Source organism: Lissotriton helveticus, chromosome 10 (assembly GCF_964261635.1).
Source record: "Lissotriton helveticus chromosome 10, aLisHel1.1, whole genome shotgun sequence".
In the NCBI taxonomy this organism is placed as follows: Eukaryota; Metazoa; Chordata; class Amphibia; order Caudata; family Salamandridae; genus Lissotriton; species Lissotriton helveticus.
This window is the reverse complement of record NC_136071.1, coordinates 34808157-34833183: the sequence shown is the minus strand read 5'-3', so window position 1 is coordinate 34833183 and position 25027 is coordinate 34808157. Positions and strand designations below refer to the sequence as shown.

The following is a 25027-nucleotide window of genomic DNA, read 5'->3' as shown; positions in this document are numbered from 1 at the left end:
GGGAAATCGGAAAGCGGGACAAATAGTCAACATTCCCCTGCAGAGAACCCTTCCGATGTCTAACTTCGAACTGGAACGGCTGTAAAGCCAAGAACCACCGCAAGATCCTATCGTTGTTCCCCTTGTTACGATGGAGCCAGGTCAAGGGGGCATGATCGGTATACAAAACAAAGGGTCTCCCCTCAAGATAGTACTTCAGCTTTTCAACCCCCCACCGGACAGCTAGGCACTCCTTCTCGATTGTAGAATAGGCTTGCTCCCTAGGAAACAATTTGAGACTGATAAAGAGGACAGGCCTCTCTTCACCACGTTCATCCTCCTGGGAGAGAACTGCCCCTATGCCAACTCCAGAAGCATCAGTTTGTAGAACAAACTGTTTACTGAAATCAGGGGAAATGAGAACAGGAGAGGAAGTTAGAGCATCTTTCAAGGCCTGGAAAGCCGCGGAGTGTGCGGGAGAAGGTGTCGGTAGAGAGGAGGTTTTAACAGCTTTTCCGAGGAGGTCAGTGAGGGGACCGGCCAAGTGTGCAAATTGTGAAATAAACCGGCGGTAATACCCCACCAACCCTAGGAAAGCCCTGAGCTCTTTTTTGGTGGACGGATATGGCAATGCTTTAATAGCTTCTAGTTTCTCTGTCTGAGGCATGATCCGTCCATCCCCTAGAAGATAACTGTGAAACTGTGGGCTGGACGGACCGGAATAACAGGCGGGGAGGCCGAATGTAGTGAGCTATGATCAAGGATTTATTTGTTGCCAGTGCACACAAAGTCTGGATCAAAAGAGTTGTCAGGGAAGAAATGCCGCCGAGAAGCTCCCAGCCGGGAGGGTGTGGATGTTGAGTGGATATCCGGGTTGTGGTCCTCTGCGGGGCTGTTGTCGTCAGGGTACGGCCGGTTGATGGGTCTCCTCGGAGATATGTAAGAGAGAGAGTACAGGGGTTAGTCCCGTCCAGTAAGGCCTACTGAGTACTTCCACCGTCACCGGGAAGTGAAGGGCCAGGTTACGAATGTGGGGAAGGTGGGAAGGGTAGGTAGGGATAAGACCAATCAGCAAGCAGGAGGGTAGTGTGATGGGAGGTGTCCGGGATAAGTGCGAGGTTTGTACTTACAGTGCTCGTGATACTTCTCTTAAGGACTAAGGCGAGTGCAGGGTGCTCGTGAGGCTCTATATACAAGATTTTACAGTCAATTACAATATTTACACTAAGGGACACGGAGAAGGATAGAGTGTACTCACGTGCCCCGCCGTAACTCTCATCCGAGTTACGGCCGCTCTCCAGCCACCTCCGGAGGTCACCACCAATCCTCCGTCCACAGGTCTTCTTCCTCGTTCTCTTCTCCAATCTCCGCCTCCTCTCCGCTCTCCTCCTTCCTTCTGCTCTCCGTCGGGGGTTCCGCGCCGTTCGCTGTCTCCTGCCACGAGTCCGCTGGGCTGAACGATGTTTCCCCGTTCCTGCCGTCTTTTCTATGTTCCCGGCGGACTGCAGTGGACGTGCTTCCGGTTCCGGATGGGTCGGGTTCTGGGTCACCGGCAGGAGTTCCGCTTCCGGTATCCTGTTGGTCTGTTTCCGGGTCTTCGTGGGTTAGCGGATCCTGTGGGCGAAGAGAGGATGTCCGGTGACCAAGGGACGCTGTTCCTCCCGGTGTGGGGGTGTGGCCCCCCCGACTACACCGCCCTTCCGACGAGGTAGGGACCACTGGTCTTCCACAATAACCCAGGTACTTGACCTGTTGAAAAGCCACTCTAGACTTTTTCGCATTGATATGCAAATTGGCCTCTTGGAGGCTAGACAGGATCTTCCCTAGATGCACCAGGTGGTCATCCCAGGTCTTGCTAAATACAACAATGTCATCTAGATAGGCCGAGGCATAGGACAAGTGAGGAGCCAGAAGGGTATCCATAACTCTTTGAAATGTTGCTGGTGCCCCATGCAACCCAAAAGGCAGCACCGTGAAATGATAATGTCCGGAAGGGGTAGAGAAGGCTGTTTTTTCCCTGTCCTCGTGCGCCAGTGGTATCTGCCAATATCCCTTGGTGAGGTCAATGGTGGTGATAAAGCGGGCCTCACCAAGGCCTTCCAGAAGTTCATCAACCCGGGGCAAAGGGTATGCATCCTGTTTAGAAACCCTGTTAACGGCCCTGAAATCTATACAAAAACGGATGCTACCGTCTGGTTTAGGAACTAATACCACCGGTGAGCACCAGTTATTGTGGGAGGGAACTATGATCCCAGAGTCCAGCATGTTTTGTACCTCTGTTTGGAAGGCAAGACGTCTTGCTTCCGGGATCCGATATGGTTTTTGTTTTACGATAGTGTTAGGGAGAGTGGGTATATGGTGTTCCGCCACATGAGTGCGCCCTGGTTGGTCAGAGAAAACTCCTGAATACGACAACAGAAGAGACATAACTTCTTCTTGTTGTTTAGGGGACAGATCCTTGTTTATAGGGAGATCCCCGACTGTATGGGAAGAGATGGATACTGGAGACGCTAGATGGACAGACTGTGGAGGTTTCCCTAACCACTTCTTGAGAATGTTGATATGGTACATCTGAGACTTGCCTCTTCCCAGTTGTACAAGGTATGTAGTATGCCCTATTTTCCGAATGATTTTGAAGGGCCCTTGCCACTCTTTTCTCATTTTATGTGTCGAGGAGGGTAACAAAATCAAAACCCAGTCTCCGACATCAAGTACCCTCCATTTCTTGCCTCGATCATAGAAGGCCTTCTGTTTGGCTTGAGCTAAGGCCAAGTGATCGTGGGCGAGCGTTCTAAGCTTATGTAGCCTGGTCTGTAGCTGACGAGTATAATCCAAGAGAGCCTCGGCTTCTTGTGCTCCCTCAGTTTCCCAGCTCTCTTTGGTTATTTCAAGAAGCGTACGTGGCGCTCTCCCGAACAACAATTCGAATGGGGAGGTACCTAGGCTGGCCTGTTTCTGACTACGGAGCACAAAGAGGGCAAGAGGCAGTAGCTGGTCCCAGTTTTTCCCATCCCCAGACAAAAGTTTTTTCAGGGTTAGTTTCAGGGAGCCGTTGTATCGTTCGACCAAACCGTCTGTCTGGGGGTGATACACAGATGTTTTAATGTGTTTGATGTTTAACTGCCCACAGACTTGTTGCATCAGACGGGAAACAAAAGGGGTACCCTGGTCGGTAATGATTTCTCTAGGAAACCCCATACGAGAAAACACTTCCACTAACCTCTGGGCTATGGCTGCTGAAGTGGCTGCTTTCAGGGGAAAGGCCTCTGGATAACGCGTAGCGTAGTCAACCAGTACAAGGGCATACTGATGGCCTCTCGATGACTTAGGTAACGGGCCAATCAGGTCCATCCCTATGCGATCAAAGGGGACCCCTATGATGGGCATGGGAACTAGCGGTACCGGAGGTGGTGTGTAGGGGTTTCGTTTTTGACAGTTTCTGCACTCCTGGCAGTATTTTTGGACTTGAGCGTAGATACCTGGCCAAAAAAAATGACGTAATATGGCTTGACTTGTTTTTTCTGCGCCCGAGTGACCAGCTAATAGATGGGCATGGCCAAAAAACAAGATCTGATCTCTAAAGTCATTCGGGACCAGTAGTTGTGGCTCTGCATCTGCTTTCGCGAGCCTATATAGCAGCCCCTTTTTCTCTATGAAGGTAGGATAAGGTTTTGTGGAAGGGTCCTTTCCGTCTCGTGCTACCTGCCATGCGTTTGTTAAACTAGCGTCATTTAACTGGGCTATACGGAAATGCGTGTCTCTTGCCCAAGGTTCTGAGGCCAATAAGGTATTATGGGGAAGAGACAGATTCTGGAGGGTCTCTAGCAACAGGGCGGTGAATGAGGGATTGTCTGTCCCTATGATAATGGGTTCTGGTAATCTGGACATAACCCCTACGATAACCTCCGTTTCTTTCCCTGAGGGGGTGTGCAATGTGACAGTCGCTACAGGGTATTCTTTTACGTCCCCATGAACACAACGCATATGAACGGATTTCCCCAGGATGAGTGCGGTCTGTTCTACTAGCTCTTCCCGAATCACAGAATGTTTGCAACCGGAGTCCAACAGTGCTCTTACAACGGTCCCATTAAGAGAAACTCTTACATAGAAAGTGGTTCCGGTTTCTTGAGCATAGAGTATGGTTCTGGGGGCATATCTCACATCCATGGGTGCGTCTTCTTTGTCTTCTCTCTTTTTCTTCCGACAATACCGTGCTATGTGTCCCCACTCCCCGCAATCATAACATTGGGGTCCAGCGTTGGGTAGGTCGGGTCGTTGGAATCGCACCCTAGGCGGCTCAGGCAAGGGCTTTTGTGGTGGTTTCTTTTCCGGTTTGATGGGGGAAGTGGTCTTGATTGGTCTATCGGGCTCCCTTACATAAGGTTTGCCTTGAGCCCTGGCATAGCAAGTGGCCATTTCTATGGCGTGATCTAATGTCAGTCCCGCATGTTGTTTGAGCCAACGCTGGGTACTGTAGGGGAGTGCTTCGATGAACTGTTCCAGATAGATTTTGTTCATTATGGCGTCAATGTTGCCTTCCTGGGGTTTGAGCCATAGATCAGCGGCTTCTTTCAATTTAAAGAATAGAGTCTTGGGTAAATCCCCGGGTGTCCCTTTTTTTCTTGACGAAATCGTAAGCGATGGGTTTCCTCGTCCACCCCCAACCGGTCTAGGATGTATTGTTTGACTACGGCGTAGGCCGTGGTACCATCCCGGTTAACTGTTTGATAGGCTGCCTGAGCTTCCCCTATCAACAGGGGTGCCAGGTAAAACGGCCACCTATCCCCAGGCCATGAACTAGCTCTTGCTGCCCTTTCGAAGTTCAAAAAGAAAGCAAGGGGGTCTTCTCCAGGGGTGAATTTTTGCAACGGTACCACCGTCCCTGGGGGTGGGGCTGCAGTCCTTCCTTGGTCCAAAATAGTCATTAACTGTGTTTGTCCTTCAGCAAGTTTCAGGATGTTCTCTGACTGGCTTTGGATGGCTTGGGTGAAAGCAGACCTATCCGCTTCCATTTGGGTCAGTATGTTTTCCATTCTGTTTCGGATGGTGCGGTTCCTGAACTCCTATCTGGCTTGCCAATTGTGAGGGTTGGGGCTAGGAAGTAAGGACTCTAGGGCCTGAAGGTCTGTTTATCCTCTTTATTGACAGGTAAGGGATCTCAGCCACTAAACAGAGTCAGATACAATTCGAAATTAAGGCTCCCGTTGTTGCTTCTTCTGGGCTTGGGCTTTGTTTTCTAGAGTCCCCGTCTTCTTCGGTCCAGTGGTGCTCAGGGAGGAAAGAAAAAGAGAAACAGCCGCGTTAGTGGCTGACCTGGGGCCAAGGCATGAGAGGGGGAAGGGGGAGTGAGGGTTCACCAGGTTCCACCACCTATTTAGTGCTCCTCTATCTTAAAGTGTCGCTGGGGAGACCGTGATGCTTCCTGTGACCACCCTCTTCTACCTTGTCCCACCCCGTGTATTGAATAACGATTGGAAGCGCCCTCGTACCTTGTTTAGCCACACTTCTCCCCTGGAAGTGTGGCAGGGCGGCTCGTGGGTCCGTGGGCCTCCAGGCTTGTCGCTCCTCTCCTCCGGCAATCCCAGCGGTATTGCTTCTGCTTTTCCGTCTTCTTCGGCGTTCGGCGCTTCCTTAACTGCCCCCGGCTCTTCTGATAGGCCATCATCACATGACGAGGGCTCTCCTGATAGGCGGAATGTCAGGGGACTTCCCCCTGATGTCACGAGAGGAAGGGCCGGCAGCGGAGACACCGTAGGCAGCGTCGGAGTAGTCCAAGAGACGTCGAAGGAATCCTGCGGACGGGGCGGAAACGGACATACATTAGCAGGTACGCCCCGTCCGTCAGGGAGCCTGTCCTCGTGACAGTGACAAACTTGAATTTGGCAGCATGGCTTCTGACATCATATAATATAGCTAGTTGAATGTATCACAAAAGTATCAAAACATCCTTAAGGAGGCAAATGGTCCAGCTACAAGAACACCCTATGCTTTCTAGTGGAAGATATTTGTAGGCATAATATGATGTCCTACCAGGAAGATGTGATCATCCCTTATTGTCTTCATATGGTATATTCGAAATAGCAATTTGCTTACATAAAAGTATATTTAGCCCCATCACAAACGTCATAAAAGATTTTTTGAAGGGATTAAAGAAGGTGGCTGCCTTTACCTTCATGAGAATTCAATCTTTTCCTGTCTAAATTAATGGTCCTTCTTTTTTTTTTTTTTTACATTTTTATTATGCATTCAATGATGGTCCTTCTTTTGAGCCTATACGAACAGTGTAAATGCAGCATTTGACCTGGAAGAGACGTTTCTAGTAGCCAATACATTGGCCTGCAGGGTAAGTGTGCTTCAGGCTCTGGCGGCAGTAGAGCTCCTTCGTTATGTTCCACCACAAGAGGGTTGTTTTTAAAACACATCTGTTCCTCCTTTGTCTGCCACAAATGCTGTGGAATTGAAGACCATATTTGGAAATCAGCCTGTCAATCTGGAATAGAAGTCTGGGCAGCTGCAGGCTAGCACCCAGAGTATAGGAATGGCTTTACCAGCAGCTCATTTGAAGCCTGTGAGTATAACTGTCTGTGTAGCCATCCTCCAGTTCGCTAGTGGGGACTGCAGGCAAGAGGTCTCACAGTGACGTATGGAGACACAGGGCTCCATCCTGCCCAATTATGCCCCTTTTAGTCCACTTCTAGTGAACAACTCAGTACCAATGTAAATGCCATTGGTCACAATATATGAACATAATTAAATATGCCCGTTTTCATTGTTATATTATTAATGGAAATCATTGCAGTGATGTGATTACATCAGTATGGTCTTGGCGTACAATTCCCACATTGATAGCTGTCTTGTACCATTCTTCCTCTAGGTTGGACTACTGTGGAATTACAATGCTGATCGTGGGAAGCGTTGTGCCCTGGATCTACTATTGGTTTTACTGCTCCCCAAAAGCCCAATTCACACACCTGACAACCATGCTCTTGCTGGGAGCCACCTCTATTCTTGTGTCACAATGGGAGTACTTCTCCAGAACGCCCTACAGAGTTCTACGCGCAGGTGAGAGAACAAACAGGGATAAAGGTAGGAGTGAAGAGGGGACTGGGAATCTGGGGCAGGGGGTATGACAGACAAGAACGCAAAGCAGAAAAGCTAGGGCAGCTTAGGAGGATAAAAATAAGACATGGGTGAGGATAGAGGAGGAAAAGGGAGCTAGATGATGTATAATTATTATCAGCAACAAAAGGGAGAGAGAGGAAAAAGGGGCTAGTTCATTTCCCCTGGTTATTATGTATGAATCAATGGGAACTAGCAAGTAGGTAGAAGCTCCTAGTGTTTGTTTAAGAGCAGGAAAAACATTTGTTTTTATAAGAAGACCCTCACCCATCAACCTAGTTGGTGGCATGCTTCATCATCGGGTCCCAGCCAAGGCACCGAGACTACAGCAGAGCGGGCTTTTTGTTTTGTGAGTGTGCTGTGATGGTGAAGAGAGTGTGAATTAAAAAACTGTCCTAAGGGTCCCAGATATCCACAGGACTATTATAATAATGGGCCCTTGGCAGTATTAAAAACAAGCCGGTGGATATGAGTGGAGGTACTTAGGGACTCGCATATACTGTGCGGGCAACATGTTTCAGCCCGGCCTCAGGTTAAACTGGTTTTGATCAGGACCATATATTAGTGAGGAATTAGGTGAGTGAAAAATTAAAGTGGTGGCCTAAATAATGTGAAGACCAGCTATGTGGTGCACTCGCTAAGGTGCGGTATATGTAAGAGGATGGTTTCCTCTAGCTGCTTAGTTCTCTGTTAATTACAGAGACAAGCCCCATTGACGGAGTTCCGATGCAGCCCGCAACAGGTTTGAGAAGTAGGTCTTAGACCTTGACAAATGACAAAAGGTCGGGCCCCCTACCCGGAACTCATGAGGCTTGTCCGATAGACTTGTGGCAATTAACATGTAAAGAAACAGTTCATATTCTAGGCAGCACATGCTATGAGCAAGATGTTTGACAAGAACGACAAATCGACAAATGAGTCATAAATGACAACCTTCTTCATTATGTCATCCTAGAATAGGATTTACCTAAAGTAGATCCTTTGCTACAGCAGAAAGTACAAACTGCCCACTCTTCACAAACCAGGGACCACTGATCAATTGGTCACAGAACTTTCTCTATGTTTTTGGGCCAGTTCTCCTGATTAGGTTGTCTTTCATTAAACCAAGACACTGAGGAACTAGAATGGTTCTAATTGCTCCAGATTGGCAGAAACGCTGGTAATACAGAGGACTTCAGCACGTCAGGGAATACTCAGAAGAAACTGAGGTGCAGAGAGAATTTGGCAGCATGGCTGAGGAATACAACGCAGCAAGGCCATTTCAATCTCCCTAAGGAATGTAGGAACATTTTAAAAGAAGTGACAAGACCTTTGCCTAGGTCAGTCTATGCTAGTAAGCAGAAAAGATTCTCCTTTTTTATGTCATCAGAAGGATTTCAAACTGATCATTTACTACAAATAGGCAATGCTATCTTTCTTTCTACGTTTGCCAATGTTAGGCCTGTTGGTCTTTTCTATTAAGAAGAGACCATCATAAATGTTCCTTTTTTTCAAAATAGGTGTGATAGAGGGCGTCTTCGAGGCAATCAAAAGCACTTTTTGCATTGACTAAGAGACCTCTCTCTTGGGATCTTTATATAGTTATTAGTTCATTCTTTTGAGCCTGTTCACAAGGCATGGCTACAGCTTATGTCTTGATAGGCAGCATTTTTGTTCGCTATAACATCAGCTAGAACATTTAGCGAAATCTTGGCTTTTTCTTTCTAGGAACATTTGACAACGTTCTTTTCTAATAGTCATGAAAATTCATTTGTCTTTTCTACCCAAGGCCGTGTCTGAGTTTTATGTCAACCAGCCAGTTTCATTACTGGTGTTCTTTAAGAAACACATCTTCACCGAACTGATCATTGAATACACTAGAGGTCAGTACCATTCTTAAGTTCTACCTTGACAGGACAAAAGACATAAAATATGACCACTTTGCGTTAATTATAATCCAGTTAGAACTACATGAGTACTTCGAAACAATCCATTTAAAAATGGTTTGGCTTTTGCACAAATGTATATTATCAGTTAGCAAACATATGATTGTCATGTACACCAAAGCCACTTTGCATGAGAGGTAAAGCAGCCCCTGCTGCTGTGTTACGAAAGGTCCACATTGCTGATGACATTGTTCAAGTGGCTGCATGGAAGCCCCTGCATCTGTTCATGAGGCAACATATATCAGTAGTATGGGTGCTTTTGTTGCACAGAATTCAGTGGTTAAAACACTTATTTCACAGAGATCTTTTAAATAGGGGAAACGTTTGAGGGGTCTTTATAAAATAGGGATATCCTCATCATAATGACAGCCCTCAACTACTCTACATGGGTTTACTTTTGTCCATTGTTTAATCAGTGTTGCATTTATGAACTATACACACAACCTAAACATTCTATTCTGTTCAATGCTGTTGTTGCTGCATTTCCCAAACACGGATGTGGCCTAATGGCTAGAACAGTTGAACTAAAAGCTGGGGAAACGGGTTTGAGTCTCAGCAGGGACGCTCAGCATCCTGTGATTCTGGGTCAATTACTTAATCTCCCCATGCCTAGCAAAACTGAATATGTCCGTCTGTAACAACTGGTGCTCATGTAAAGCGCTCTGATACCTTCGGGTTGAGTTCATGCTATAAAAAACTCTCCCCCCCCCCCCCTCCCCCCCAAAAAATAGAGCTTTAACAATCTCACTTGTATTGACAGAATGTGTGTTTTAACAAATCAAATAGGGCTTTTTTCTAAACTTCTACTTTTTACAGTATTGGATCCCTCATAGACTCACTTACTTGAATTATTCCTTGGCCTCCGGCTGGGAATTCTCGGTTGTCAATATTAACATAGCAGTGTTTTTTCACCATAGGAACTTCATTGATAGTTATAAACATTAAAACAATTAGGCGCTCCGCTTCTGGCTCCCTGGACACTTCATATTAGTATATTTGTCTATAAATTCACAGGTAAGATGTGAATATCAAGTTCCATTGCGATCTCTTAACCTGCCTTCACCCCATAAGTGGTCTCGCACACAACATTCATGCCTCCTATCAGGAAGGCGCCAGCACGACCTTCAATGCCATCAGGAGCAAGATTCCCACACGTTCCGCCTCCTCTCAGGGGACTCCAAATTCTCAAAGCCCTCCAGTGCGAGGGTCCGGAGATCAAAGAGCAGAAGGACTATAACTGGGCCCGCCCGACAGCTAGCGGGCAGTTGTATCTTGGACCTGAAGCCCTGCTGATCTGATCGCGGCTGACCCTAAGAAGAACTCACCCCGACCCTCTGAGCCCTGCTGACGCTGTCGCGGCTCCAGTTGAACTGAACCATCGGAGCCCTGCTGACGCTGTCGCGGCTCAAGCTGAACTTGCAACCATCGGAGCCCTGCTGAAGCTGTCGCGGCTCGACCTCTAAGACCATCTGAGCCCTGCTGACGCTGTCGCGGGTCAAGCTGAACTTGCAACCATCGGAGCCCTGCTGACGCTGTCGCGGCACGACCTCTAAGACCATCGGAGCCCTGCTGACGCTGTCGCGGCTCAAGCTGAACTTGCAACCATCGGAGCCCTGCTGACGCTGTCGCGGCTCGACCTCTAAGACCATCGGAGCCCTGCTGACGCTGTCGCGGCTCAAGCTGAACTTGCAACCATCGGAGCCCTGCTGACGCTGTCGCGGCTCGACCTCTAAGACCATCCGAGCCCTGCTGACTCTGTCGCGGCTCTCACGAACCTCTTCAGATCGAGCCCTGCTGACCTCGTCGCGGCTCGAGGAGTACTCTGGTCCGGCTGGACCATCGAGACCACCATCACGACCGAGCTGACTCGACGGAGGTGAGGCAGCCAGTACGACCATCATCTCGTACCCCCCGGCTCGAGGATTGAGAGCTGTGCGTAGGGAACGACTCGTACTGACCCAGAGACTAACAGACTGTCCCGCTTCCCCCTTCCCGAATCCTCCAAGACTTTGTGGTTCCTTGACCACGGTGTATATAAGAGTGCTTCCTTCGTTATTTGCTTATATAAAGAACTTGTTACCAGAATCCAACGGTGTAGTGTCTGTTCGTAGTGTGGTGTGAGCTCCGTGTGTACGATCCTAGACCCGAAGTCCTCCCCGGTGAGGACCTCACAATCAAGACTCGGCAAGTTCTGGGGGAGAGGTGGGTCTTGGGGTGTCCGGGTGAGCACAACCTGGCCCTCGGAGATCGCCCCTTCTAACATTGGTGGCAGCGTCGCGATAAGAACCTACGTCTAGGGATCGTACAGTACTGACACGCTACCCGAACAAAGAACAACCATGAGCTTCACGGGCGACAAGACCACCTTCCAGATGGAGCTTCTGGGAGACTATTCGCACCGTGAGCTCAAACAATTCTGCAAAGATCTCCGTATCCCGTCAACGGGATTAAACACCAAAGAGGACTTCCAACAAGCTCTAAAAGCCTGGGTGGAGACCGGAGCCCAACCTCCAGCACCGACAGAAGCCGATGGAGGGGGAGCACCCCTGATCGAAACCCACGCCCCAGAGCGAGAAAGAGCAGAGTCCCCGACGCGGACTCGCAGCGCAGAGAGAGGTCTATCTCGAGAAGAGATGACCGATCGAGAACGCAACCGAAGCCACAAGCTAGAACTAGCCCGTTTAAAGATGGAGGTAGAACTCAAGCTGGCCGAGAAAAAGCTAGCCATCGAACAGCTGCGGCTGCAAGGAGAACTGGAGGAGAAGAAACTCCAACGAGAACATGACGGAAAGAAGCTCTAGCTGGAGCACGAGCGCAGCGTATTGGAAATAGAACTAAAGGCCCGGAACGAAGGCAACAAAACAGCAGCGACCCGAGAGTCTGTTCCCCCGGTGGAACCCAAGGTCCACATCCCCAAGGATGTCGTCAAAGAATATTATAAAAACGATGACATCCAGCAATGGTTCAAGGCCTACGAGGTCGCTATGACCTCCCACCGAGTTCCGCAGAAAGATTGGGGAGCCGGGCTGTGGGGTCGATTCCTGAGTGAGGGGAGGGACACCCTACTCGACCTACCGTCTGCCGAACAGACCTCCAACAGCCACATGAAAGAGGCCCTCCTCACAAGGTACGGGCTCACCCCAGAAATGTACCGCCAACGCTTCCGAGAATGCAAGAAGATCCCCGGCACCACGTGGGTAGAATATGTCAATTTCTACAGCCGGGCCCTGGAAGGGTGGATCAAGGGCAGCAAAGTATCCACCTTCGAGGGGCTCATCGACCTCATTGCGTATGAACACTTGTCCCTGAATTGCTTTGTGGAACTCCGACAGCACCTCCTGGACAGCAAGTTGGCTGACCCCCGGAAGCTGCCCGTCGAGGCCGATCGATGGGTGAGCACCAGAGTCCCCCAGGGGCCCGGGGGAGATTCTGGCCGAAATGAACAGGGATCGTCCCGCCAGAGGGGAGGGGGGAATCAGAATAGACAGAGGGGTTCCCAGGTAGGGTCCCCGCGTAGTCCCCCCAGAAACCAGCCCGGCACCTCGCCTCCCACAGCGCGCGCAGGGTTTCCCCCAGCTAAGCCAGGGCCCCGAGTCAGCCAAGCCTGCTACCATTGCCAGAAACCCGGGCACTATCCCAATGACCCCCGCTGCCCCTTGTTCCAGAAGCCTGCCGCTGCAGGGCCCCCAGTGCGCCACATCACCTCAGTAGCCCTAGAAGAGGAGGGGGAGGAAGAGTTCGAGGGAGCAGACCCCGCAGCTATGATGTTAGTCTCCCTGGGTGATAGGGAGATGGTCCCCGGAGCTCCCCTACCCGACAACACAGAGAAGTACCGGCAGCAGGTGACTGTCAATGGCCATCCCATAGGGGCGCTCCGAGACACTGGGGCCAGTATCACCGCCGTCAAACGGCACCTCGTCACCGAGGCCCAGATTGTTCCCCACATCTCCTGCAGGGTGATCGCAGCTGATAACTCCGTCCGCACCTGCCGGATAGCTCAAGTCCCGTTCGAATGGGGGGGCGTCTCTGGAGAGTTACGAGTGGCGGTCCGCTCCGACATGCCTGTGGTGTCAGGTGGTGAACTGATGCGCCTACTCAACTAACTTTCTTGAGGACTACATCTCCCAGCAGGCTTGGAAACCAGGGGAGGAGCTGAACTTACTTAGGGCTGTGAGTGTGCACAGGAAGTAATCCTGTCTCTTCTGGCGGACTAGCTGTTTGGCGGTTTCAAGCCTGAACTGTCCGTGATTCTTCGTGGTCCTGGGTTTCTCCGTTTTGGATTCGGTGTCTGGTGGGGCGAGGCGCCGCCCTTCCTAGTAGCTGCTCGGCTGGGCAGTCTGTGCTGCAGCGCCTTTTGATCGGATTTGGTCTGTTCTTCCCGCTCTGACGTAAGCGCGGGGAAGCCCTTTGGAAAGAGCCGCGCTTGGTAGAGCGCTTGGAACACAATTTCCTCCCGCGCTGACGTAAGCACTGGGAGCTCCCACTCTTGGTTTGTCGTTCGCGCTGTATAGCGCTAAAGGAACTTTAGGGCTAATTAGCGCTGACGTAAGCGCTGGAGAGCCCCAGTACATTTTGTATATTGATCGCGCTGGGAAGCTCAAGGGAACATTTTCGCTGTTAGCGCTGACGTAAGCGCTCGGGAGATCCTGCTTCTGTTTGGATTCTGCGCTGAGGTAAGCGCTGGCATTGTGGAAGTTGGTTGACTTATAGGTATTCCAAGGAAGCTGCCTTCCTATTGACTTTGGGTTTATTATTTTCTTTGTGCTCACATTTGACTTCCTTTAATTCTTTCCTGCTTGGACAATAGGAGGCGCAATTGCGGGTGCAAAACACGGAATCGGCATTCAAGTACGAAATAGCGAAATCGCTAAAAAATAATAGCGACCGGAATAGCGATTACGCTGTAAAAGTCGCAGACTCCGGGAAGCCGAGCATTAGCGATAATGAAATAGCGACCAACCACGGAATCTGCGAATTGAATAGCGAAACGCAATATTGTCTCAATCGGCATTCATGAAAGAAATACATTAGCGAAAAAGCGCTAAATCGCACATTTGCGCGGCGCAATTTAAGGACAACTCAAAGCAGGTGGTAACCATGAAAGCCATGATTAACCAAATTTTGAAAAACTGTTAGCCAATCACCAACAGGTCCAGGCCTGACCAATCACACATAAGGACATTCAGCAGCAGCAATAGGCGTTCCACAATGCCTGGGATGTACATGGTGGTGAGGCGGCGAAGGCTACAGCGAGCAGCACGGAGGAGACGCATGAGGCAGGCAAGGATTTACCGGCAGCGGGTCACCTTGCTGGGGCAAACCAGAGAACAGATTTATGCTAAATACAGGCTGAATGGGGAAATGATCACCTGGCTGATACAAGAACTCGACCCCATCATGCAGCACCCAACAAGGCGAAACCATTCTGTGCCCACACATGTGCAGGTATTGTGCAGCCTGCACCTCCTGGCATCCGGCAGTTTCCAGGGCATAGTAGCCGCTGCTGGGGGGATATCCCAGCCCACCATGTCACGCTGCCTCCACACTTTTGTTGACGCCATGCTCACCCAGCTCCACCGGCACATCACATTTCCCACGAGCCAACAGGATTTGGACCTCACAAAACTACAATTTTATAATGTTGCCCATTTTCCCCATGTCCTTGGCTGCATAGACTGTACCCACGTAGCCATCTGCCCACCAGCTGGCACGGAGTATATGTACCGCAACAGGAAGTCGTACCACTCCCTCAACATACAGATGGTCTGCAATGCCAAGACCATCATCACTGACATTGTGGCCCAGTACCCAGGGAGTACCCATGACTCCTTCATCTTCAGGCACAGCGGACTCCACACACGACTGATCAGGGGAGAGTTTGGGGAAGGACACCTACTCGGTAAGTACACTTTGTCGACAATGTCACATTGCTATGAAGTAACTGCGCTGCACAGGCAATCAACATCTGCTCCTCTCATACAGGTGACAGTGGCTACGCCCTACGGGAATACCTCCTGACCCCTTACCTCAACCCTGCTACACCTCAGCAACGCCGCTACAATGTTGCGCACATCCAGACAAGGAACTGTATTGAAAGGACATTTGGCCTGCTCAAGAGCAGGTTCCGTATACTGCACAAGACAGGTGGGGCCATGTATTACAGTCCTGCAGCGTGCTGCCGCATTGTGGCTGTCTGTGCAATGCTTCATAACATTGCAACCAAGCGCCGGATACCAGTTGACATCTCAGGCAGTGAATCTGAGGGGGACGACCGGCCACCAGCACATGCGCACCATGCACGCGGGGAGAACCCAGCTGAAGGCCACAGACGTCGCAACCACATCACAGCTAACAATTTCTAGCCCACCCCCTTCCCCCACCCCACATATCACAATTGCATGCAAACTGTAATGATTACACAAGGCGTATGTGTGCACCAAAATAAATGTATTTGTTATTATCACAAAAAATAATGGGTCTTGGAAACAACTATTTACAAAATGCAGTATTCATGCATACTGCATGACACGGTCCATGGCAGGCTTAAGTTCAGCCTGCGCCTGTGTCCCTGACACAATGTCATTGGCGCCTCCGGCGCACAATTTGCATGCGCCTGGGAGGCTCCTCCTCCTCCTGGGCAGCTGGAGCAGGCGTAGCCCTTGTGCTGCGCCTAGGTGGGGGGGCCTGCGTGGCAGAGTGGCTGCTGACACTGGAGGCACCCTCACTAGCATCATCACCCCCCACAATTGCCGGTAGCACAGGTGCGTGCAGTGCGGTGACGGCGGTGGTCAAATGCTCCAGCACCCGGGTAATATCTTCGCAGCACTGGACCAGTTGGTGCTGCTGGGTCAGGGAGCGCCGCGCAAGCAGGGTGGTGGCATTTGCCGAGACATAATTGGAGCGGCTGTAGGTGGACAGCCGGCTCAGCAACTGGTGGTGGCGCCTGCTTGCAACACTGCGGTGCTTCACCAGCGCTGCAGTGTTGTCTTCCATAGCCGCCGTCATGCGGTCCATGGCCGCCGTCATGCGGTCCATCCTCTCCCCGACTCCAGCCACATTGCGGCCTATCTTATGGAGCTGGAGCTGGATTGCTCCCTGCTGCTGGGACTGCCGCTGGTGTATGCGGAGCATGCGCCGCTCCACGCTCAGGCAGGCATGGAGATGCCCATTGCCCCGCCTGCTGTTGGGCCGCTGTGTAGCGGATGTGGCTGGGCCAGATCTTATTGGCCGTGCTGCAGGTGTTGTTGCAGCTGGTGTTGCAGGTGCCGCAGCCACTGGAGGCACATTGGTGGGGTGCCTGGCTCTGGCAGACGGTGGGCCTGCAGGTGTTGAAGCAGCAGAGGCGGGGGGCCTGGCCTTGGCAGCCGGTGGGCCTGTAGGTGTTGATGCAGCAGAGGCGGGGGGCCTGGCCTTGGCAGCCGGTGGGCCTGTAGGTGTTGATGCAGCAGAGGCGGGGGGCCTGGCCTTGGCAGCCGGTGGGCCTGTAGGTGTTGATGCAGCAGAGGCGGGGGGCCTGGCCTTGGCAGCCGGTGGGCCTGTAGGTGTTGATGCAGCAGAGGCGGGGGGCCTGGCCTTGGCAGCCGGTGGGCCTGTAGGTGTTGATGCAGCAGAGGCGGGGGGCCTGGCTGCTGTTGTTGGCGCTGCTGCAGGGGCTGGTGGCTGTGTCTCAGGTAGGGATTCCTCCTCCTGGGCCTCCTCATCGATCAGCAGCCTCTCACTGTCACTGCTGTCTCCCGCACCTGTGAGGGTAAGTGGATACTCATTAGGTGCATGTGACTGTCAGACGTGCAGATGTTACATGCATGCTGGGTGTCATTCCCTGGGTGGCTGTGTATTTGCGCACTTTGGAACCTTTCTGGCCGCATTGTGGTACTACTACATTGTGGACATACTACGTCTCCCACAATGCTTCAGGGCATTTCCTGATGCACAACATAGGCATGACTAAGGGCCAATGAGTGAGCCTATTTGGTCTGGGGCGGTCATAGGGGACAGGGTCGCAGTCGCATGCCACTTACCTTGGGTGTCTTGGGTGGGGCGGGAGGAGTCCAGAGGGGTCACGCCAACACACGCCTCCCTCTCCAACGTGTCCTCTACCTGGTCCTCCAGGGGGGTGTTGGGTGGGACAGTCGGTCCACCACCTCCGGTGCCTGATGCCTCACCAAGGCGCTCCGCAACCCTCTCCTTGGCACGGCCTCGGAGGTCGTACCACCGCTTTTTGAGTTCCTCCAGAGACCTGTCCGCAACGCCCACAGAGTTCACACTGGAGGCAATCCCAACCCAGATCCTCCTCTTCTCCTGCTCTGGGACCCTCCGGGAGTTGGCACCAAACAGCTGGTCGTGGTTGGCCACCACCCCTTCGATGAGGTTCTCCAGCTCCTGTTCGGAGAATTTCAGTTTGCGCTTGCGGGCAGCGCTGTTGCTGGGGCCTGGCTGGGGTTCCTCCGACATGGCGGTCGCTATTTCGGCGGGGTTGTGAGTCGCTAACGGCAGTTTAGCGGCAGCTTTCGGTCTTCAACACTCGACTGATAGCGTCACTGTGTTGTTTGGGGGTGGGATTTGGCTGCTTCCTGGTTGTGATGTCATCACGGTGCTCGTAATGCGCCTTCCCGTTTTCCAGATCCCGCGAAATAGCGACTCGCATTCCCGATCCCACGGGATTGCGAGTCGCTATCCCGTGCGATCGGGATTGCGAGTCGCTATCCCGATCGCAGGTAGCCGGAAATAGCGATTTTTCTGCGTTTTTTGTCGGTCGCTAACGGCTTTAGCGCCCGCGTGCGAGTCGCTATTTTTTCCCCGAAAAGTACATGAATGCCGTTTTGCGTTTCCTCAATAGCGAGTCGCTATTAATCGCTATTAGGGACACGCAAAACGGCCCGTACATGAATCAGGCTGTTAGTACCTTACTTCCATGGATCTGATTTGACGACTGTCATATCCTGCTGGGTGGTGTGGCTTCCTGAGTTGTGTGGAATTGCGGGTTGCCAGAGTGTACCCGGTTGTGGGTATGTATGAATGACTTTCATGAGATTGTTGTCATTGATGTGTAGGGAAGAGTGGTTAATCTTTCATGTTCTTTGGTTATAGAGACATCGTGTATTGGAGAGAAGTATCTCTGTAGATGACCACAGTTGAATTCCTGGGGAGTCCATTGTCCAACAGCTAGATTCCAGGTATTAGATCCGCTCTAGTGAGACCTTACGAGAGTAGAAGGATTAGTGTGTTGTATTTACCCTGTGTTCTTTTTCTGTTACAGGTCTCCCTCTCCCTGCGGACCCCTCCCTACACCTTTTTTCCCTCACCTGATTGCCTCATTACTCTGTGTTACATCCAGAGTTGGGGACGTTGGGAGGTGGACCCCTTTTATGCATCATACCGAAACAAGGAGGCAATTGTGGATCTGACAGAATTACGCGCCCACGATATACCGCTTCCTTCGTTCTGTATGAGGCATAGAAATGGCGTCCTTAGACGATGTCCTACAAGCCTTAGTGTTGGTGCAACAGGAATTAGCAGCATCCAAAGCAGAAACGGCCGCACTCAGGGAAAGGGTAGATCGACAGGCTAGGAACCCGTTTGACGCTTCACAAGCAACGTCTCAAATACAAGTGAATGTGCCACCTCCAATTCCACTGGCAAGTCCGGAGAGGTTTTCAGGGGATCCTTTAAAGGTTCAGACCTTTTTAACACAAATAATGCTTCACTTCTCCTGTAAACCCGCCTCTTTCCCCACCAATCATTCCCGGGTGGCGTTTGCTATCTCATATATGACGGGAGATGCAGCCAATTGGGCTGTTCCTCTGGTCAAATATGATGACTCCCTCCTTACCGACTGGGATTCTTTTAGAAGAGAATTCGAGAGGGTATTCGATAGGAGAGCTACGACTCTATCAGCTGATCGTGAACTGTTGACGCTTAGACAAGGGAAACAGGATTTGATCTCGTATTTGACTCAGTTCAACCGTTTGATAGCTGAAACGGCATGGCCTGAAGACAAGAGGATGTCTTTGTATTATCAGGGATTGCGGGATGACATGAAAGACGTGCTTGCCCAGATAGACCCGCAGCCCACTACTTATACTGCTCTAATGAATCTGACTCTCCGTTTGGATCATAGATTAGCCGAAAGGAGGGGTGAAAGGTCTTATGCCCCTACGGAAAAGACAGAGAAAGGGAACCGAAATACATCAGCCTCCTCGGAACATCAGTCAGAACCTATGGAGGTGGGGGCCATACGGGCTCCCTTATCTCGGACAGAGAGGGAAAATCGTAGGATGCTGGGTCTTTGTATGTATTGCGGTAAAAAAGGCCATTTTGTTAAGGAATGTCCCATTAAGCCCAAGAGAACAGGAAAGTTTGGCTTTCCGAAAAAGGTGGCTGTTTCCGCCATTCCTGTGTCTAGTCCTTGTACTGCAGAGCCTGTAGCAAGAGAAGGTCGAGCCCTTTCTCAGGGGTTGCAGTTGCCTTCTTTGGCAGGAGTCAACGAGGTGACCTCAGTGTCGCATATTGTGCTTACCATGTTTCTAACGAACCATCAACAGACACATCAGGTAGGGGTTATGGTGGATTCCGGTGCCACAGGGAATTTTATAGATAGTGGCTTGGTGCAGCGTTTAGCATTAAAACGTATACTCCGAGAGACACCCGAAATGGTGTTGGCAGTAGATGGAAAACCCCTGAAATCTGGCCCTATCACGGAAATGACAGAGGAATTGGAGTTGGTGAAACCAGGGGAATCCATGAATCATGTGGAAAGGATTTCTTTAAACATCATAGAGGCACCACAATATGAGATAATCCTTGGTATGCCTTGGTTGTGGTATCACAACCCCACGATAAACTGGACTGCTAAGGAAGTGGTTTTTGAGTCTGAGCAATGTCGCAATTCTTGCAACCATTCCTTTGGCACTCATGTACTGGCTTTGGCACATCATTATCAGGTAGCTACTGCTGCAGAAAAAGAAGTGGAAGTCCCACCTGAGTACGCTCAGTTCAGTGAGGTATTCAGTGAGAGTAAGGCGGAGATCCTGCCGCCTCACCGAAGCTATGATTGTCAAATAGACCTGATACTAGGGGCGGTATTGCCCTCCTGTCGGGTTTATGCACTGTCAGAACCCGAAACACAACATCTTCGAGAGTACTTAGATCATTATGTAGAAATAGGGTTCATTCGACCATCCCGATCTCCTGCGGCCTCGCCTTTGTTTTTTATCAAGAAGGCCAACGGAGAATTGAGGACGTGCATTGACTTTAGGGTATTGAACAGGAACACAGTCCGGAATCGCTACCCTCTTCCACTCATCCCTGTCTTGCTGGATCAGGTTAGAGAGGCAGTTATTTACACCCGCCTTGATTTGCGAGGAGCATATCACCTGGTAAGGATGAGAGAGGGGGATGAGTGGAAGACGGCTTTTAAGACACGCTATGGGTTGTTCGAGTACCTCGTGATGCCGTTTGGGCTGTGTAATGCCCCCGCGGCATTTCAATTCTTCTTAAATGATGCCCTGAAAGAATATGTAGACAATTTTGTGGTTGTCTACATTGACGACATCTTGATTTACTCGAATAATGAAGAATTGCATGTCCATCATGTGTCTCTCATATTGCAGCGATTATTGGAACATGGACTGTTTTGCAAATTGACTAAGTGTGTGTTTCACGTGCATGAGGTGGAATTCTTGGGAGTGATTCTGAGTCCCGCAGGATTGAGTATGTCGGAAAGAAAGGTGTTGTGTGCAGTTACTATAGAGAACTTCCTGGGAGAGGTGCAAACGCATAAGAAACCAGAACAGTGGAGTACATGGGCAAATCAGGGCTCTCACAGAACTCTCAAACATGGAATCCCTTTTTGTCAAAATCGTGTGTATCTACCATCCTTGGAGCTTCGTCTAAAGGCGTTCAATTGGTGCCATGACTCTGTATTAGCCGGTCATGCTGGAGGTAACAAAACGCTCCATTTGATGCAAAGACAGTTCTGGTGGGAACACATGAAGAAAGACGTCTGTCAATGGGTGCAACAATGTGCCGTCTGTGCAAGGGCAAAAAATGAACATTCCAAAGCAAAAGGCAAGCTGGTCACCATGCCGTCTCCCTCTCAGCCGTGGCACACTATAAGCATGGATTTTGTTTTGGGTCTGCCTTTGGACCATGGCTGTGATGCCATCATGGTGGTGGTGGACAGTCTCACTAAGATGGGCCATTTTATACCCTGTAAGAACCTTCCTACTGCAGGGCAAACTGCACAACTGCTGTTGACACATGTGATCAGGTTGCATGGACTCCCGAGAGTCATCATCTCGGATCGAGGACCGCAGTTCATTGCGCGGTTCTGGAAGATGTGGTGTAAAACTCTTCAGATCGAGGCTGCTACATCGACCAGTTTCCATCCGCAGACCGATGGTCAGACGGAACGCCTGAACCAAACCCTGAAGACCTATTTGCGATGCTACGCAAAGGAAGCAAACGATTCTTGGGTTTCCATGTTATGGTTGGCGGAGCTGTCATATAACAACGCCTGGCATAGTTCCATCAAGGAGTCACCTTTTAGGGCCAACCATGGATTTCATGCAAAGGTTTTGCCGTTGTCGATACCTGAGGATGTTGTGGACCAGCCTACTGTGGCATCTCAGATGACGGCTCTTCAGGAGATGCACCGGAAGGTTCAGAGCAATCTACGGAAGGCGAAGGCACAGTACAAGTCTTGGGCGGATCGTCATCGTCAAGAAGGTCCCGTTTATGCAGCAGGGGATCGGGTGTGGTTATCCACCAAGAACATCCGCTTTCGCTACCGTAGTGTCTTTCATCCTAGGTTCATTGGTCCATTTGAGGTGATTCGTCCGGTCGGAACTGTGGCATACAAATTGAAGTTGCCGGCATCTCTGCGTATTCATCCGGTGTTTCACTGCAGTCTGTTGAAGCCGGCGGGCCGGGCCAGGAGGGTGGCGGTGCCTCCGGTGAATCGTGACGGTCAGCTGGAGTATGAGGTGCGGAAGGTGTTGGACTCCAGGATTCGTCGTGGGAGGTTGTGGTATCTCATCGCCTGGAAGGGTTATTCGGCGGAGGACGATTCCTGGGAGCCACCGGCGAACGTTCATGCTCCCAAGGCTGTTCGGGAATTCCACGCACGTCACCCGGAGAAGCCTGGTTCTAGGAGGCGCTTGGGAGGTGGGCGTACTGTCAGGTGGTGAACTGATGCGCCTACTCAACTAACTTTCTTGAGGACTACATCTCCCAGCAGGCTTGGAAAACCAGGGGAGGAGCTGAACTTACTTAGGGCTGTGAGTGTGCACAGGAAGTGCGCGTAATCCTGTCTCTTCTGGCGGACTAGCTGTTTGGCGGTTTCAAGCCTGAACTGTCCGTGATTTTTTGTGGTCCTGGGTTTCTCCGTTTTGGATTCGGTGTCTGGTGGGGCGAGGCGCCGCCCTTCCTAGTAGCTGCCCGGCTGGGCAGTCTGTGCTGCAGCGCCTTTTGATCGGATTTGGTCTGTTCTTCCCGCGCTGACGTAAGCGCGGGGAAGCCCTTTGGAAAGAGCCGCGCTTGGTAGAGCGCTTGGAACACAATTTCCTCCCGCGCTGACGTAAGCGCTGGGAGCTCCCAATCTTGGTTTGTCGTTCGCGCTGTATAGCGCTAAAGGAACTTTAGGGCTAATTAGCGCTGACGTAAGCGCTGGAGAGCCCCAGTACATTTTGTATATTGATCGCGCTGGGAAGCGCAAGGGAACATTTTCGCTGTTAGCGCTGACGTAAGCGCTCGGGAGATCCTGCTTCTGTTTGGATTCTGCGCTGAGGTAAGCGCTGGCATTGTGGAAGTTGGTTGACTTATAGGTATTCCAAGGAAGCTGCCTTCCTATTGACTTTGGGTTTATTATTTTCTTTGTGCTCACATTTGACTTCCTTTAATTCTTTCCTGCTTGGACAATAGGAGGCTTAGTACCTTACTTCCATGGATCTGATTTGACGGCTGTCATATCCTGCTGGGTGGTGTGGCTTCCTGAGTTGTGTGGAATTGCGGGTTGCCAGAGTGTACCCGGTTGTGGGTATGTATGAATGACTTTCATGAGATTGTTGTCATTGATGTGTAGGGAAGAGTGGTTAATCTTTCATGTTCTTTGGTTATAGAGACATCGTGTATTGGAGAGAAGTATCTCTGTAGATGACCACAGTTGAATTCCTGGGGAGTCCATTGTCCAACAGCTAGATTCCAGGTATTAGATCCGCTCTAGTGAGACCTTACGAGAGTAGAAGGATTAGTGTGTTGTATTTACCCTGTGTTCTTTTTCTGTTACAGGTCTCCCTCTCCCTGCGGACCCCTCCCTACACCTTTTTTCCCTCACCTGATTGCCTCATTACTCTGTGTTACATCCAGAGTTGGGGACGTCGGGAGGTGGACCCCTTTTATGCATCATACCAAAACAAGGAGGCAGTTGTGGATCTGACATGTGGACTGCCTGCTCGGCAACGATCTGGAGAGCTCCCCATGGCAGCGGGTTGAGAAAAGGACCCACTTAGAGATGGTGGGCCTACCAGAGTGGGCCTGTGCGAGTACCCGGTCGATGACCGCCCGAAGGGGCGACCTTAGAGGCTGCACCGGCGACCCCGAGGACCCAGAGGTCCCTGAATCCTTTGAGACCCCTGAGCTGTTCCCCGGGGAGAGCTTCCCCCCCGACGCAGGTCCCCTCGGCCCTAGTGTCGAACCGACCCCGAGCTTGGACGACCTTCCTGAGCTGGCCCTATGGCGCCAGGAAGGGGGTCCGTCCCGAGAAGAGTTCTGCCTAGAGCAGACATCCTGTCCATCCTTGGTTGGGCCGCGGCAGCAGGCCGCCGCCCAGGCCGCCGGTGACCAGTCCGGCTCCCACTTTGTCTATTGGGAAAACGGCCTCTTATACAGCGAGCAAAAGTCCGCCGAGCTAGGGTCCGGCCGAGTGCTGGTGGTCCCCCTACGCTTCCGCGGCTTTCTCCTGAATCTGGCCCACAACGTGCCCCTGGCGGGACACTTGGGACAAGACAAAACGTACCATCGCCTGGTCACCCACTTCTACTGGCCGGGCATGCGCTCCGAGGTGGAAGCCCACTGTAAGTCCTGCCCCACATGTCAGTCCAGCGGAAAGAGCGGAGGGAAGCGCAAGGCTCCTCTCCAACCCTTCCCCGTGGTCAGTACCCCCTTTGAGAGGGTGGGAATCGACATTGTGGGCCCCCTCGACCCCCGGACCTCCTTGGGGCACCGCTTTATCCTGGTCCTGGTAGACCATGCCACCCGATACCCCGAAGCCGTTCCCCTCCGAACGGTGACCGCCCCCGTAGTGGGGCGGGCCCTCATGGCCATCTTCTCCCGGGTGGGATTCCCCCGAGAAGTCGTCAGCGACCGAGGGACCAACTTCATCTCGAAATACATGAAGTCCCTTTGGCAACAATGTGGGGTGACGTACAAATTCACCACCCCATATCACCCCCAGGGTAACGGTCTGGTGGAACGATTCAACCGGACCCTCAAGGGAATGATCCTGGGTCTCGAAGAGCCCCTGAGGCGTAAGTGGGACGTCCTCCTTCCCTGTCTCCTCTTCGCGTACCGCAAAGTCCCCCAGAAGTCCCTGGGGTTCAGCCCCTTCGAGCTGCTCTACGGGCACCCCGTCTGGGGACCCCTCACCCTGGTCAAAGAAGGGTGGGAGACGGCGGCCCCAGAGCCCCCTCCCGATGTGTTTCGATACATCCTGGCCCTCCGGAACCAGACGAGGAAGTTCCGAGAACTGGCCGAGGCAAACCTCGAGGCCAGTCAAGAAGAAATGAAACGGTGGTACGACCAGAATGCCACTCTGGTCGAGTTTCAGCCCGGACAGCGGGTCTGGGTGATGGCCCCTGTGGAGCCCTGTGCCCTGCAAGACAAGTGGACAGGGCCCTTCAAGGTGGTGGAGCGCAAGAGTCAGGTGACCTACCTCATCGATGTGGAGTCCCCCCGGAACCCATTGCGGGTCCTCCACGTGAACCGCCTCAAACCCCACTTCGCCCGGT

General features: G+C 51.5%; 1 protein-coding gene across 1 annotated transcript in view; it reads left to right on the top strand.

Annotated features, from left to right (window-relative positions):
• Nucleotides 1-25027, top strand: part of LOC144785826 (adiponectin receptor protein 2-like) — a 368390-nt gene that overhangs the window by 293957 nt on the left and 49406 nt on the right. Inside the window, exon 5 of the mRNA XM_078664672.1 lies at nucleotides 6854-7041. Coding sequence (XP_078520798.1) covers nucleotides 6854-7041 — 188 coding nt within the window. The remainder of the gene's footprint in view (nucleotides 1-6853; nucleotides 7042-25027) is intronic.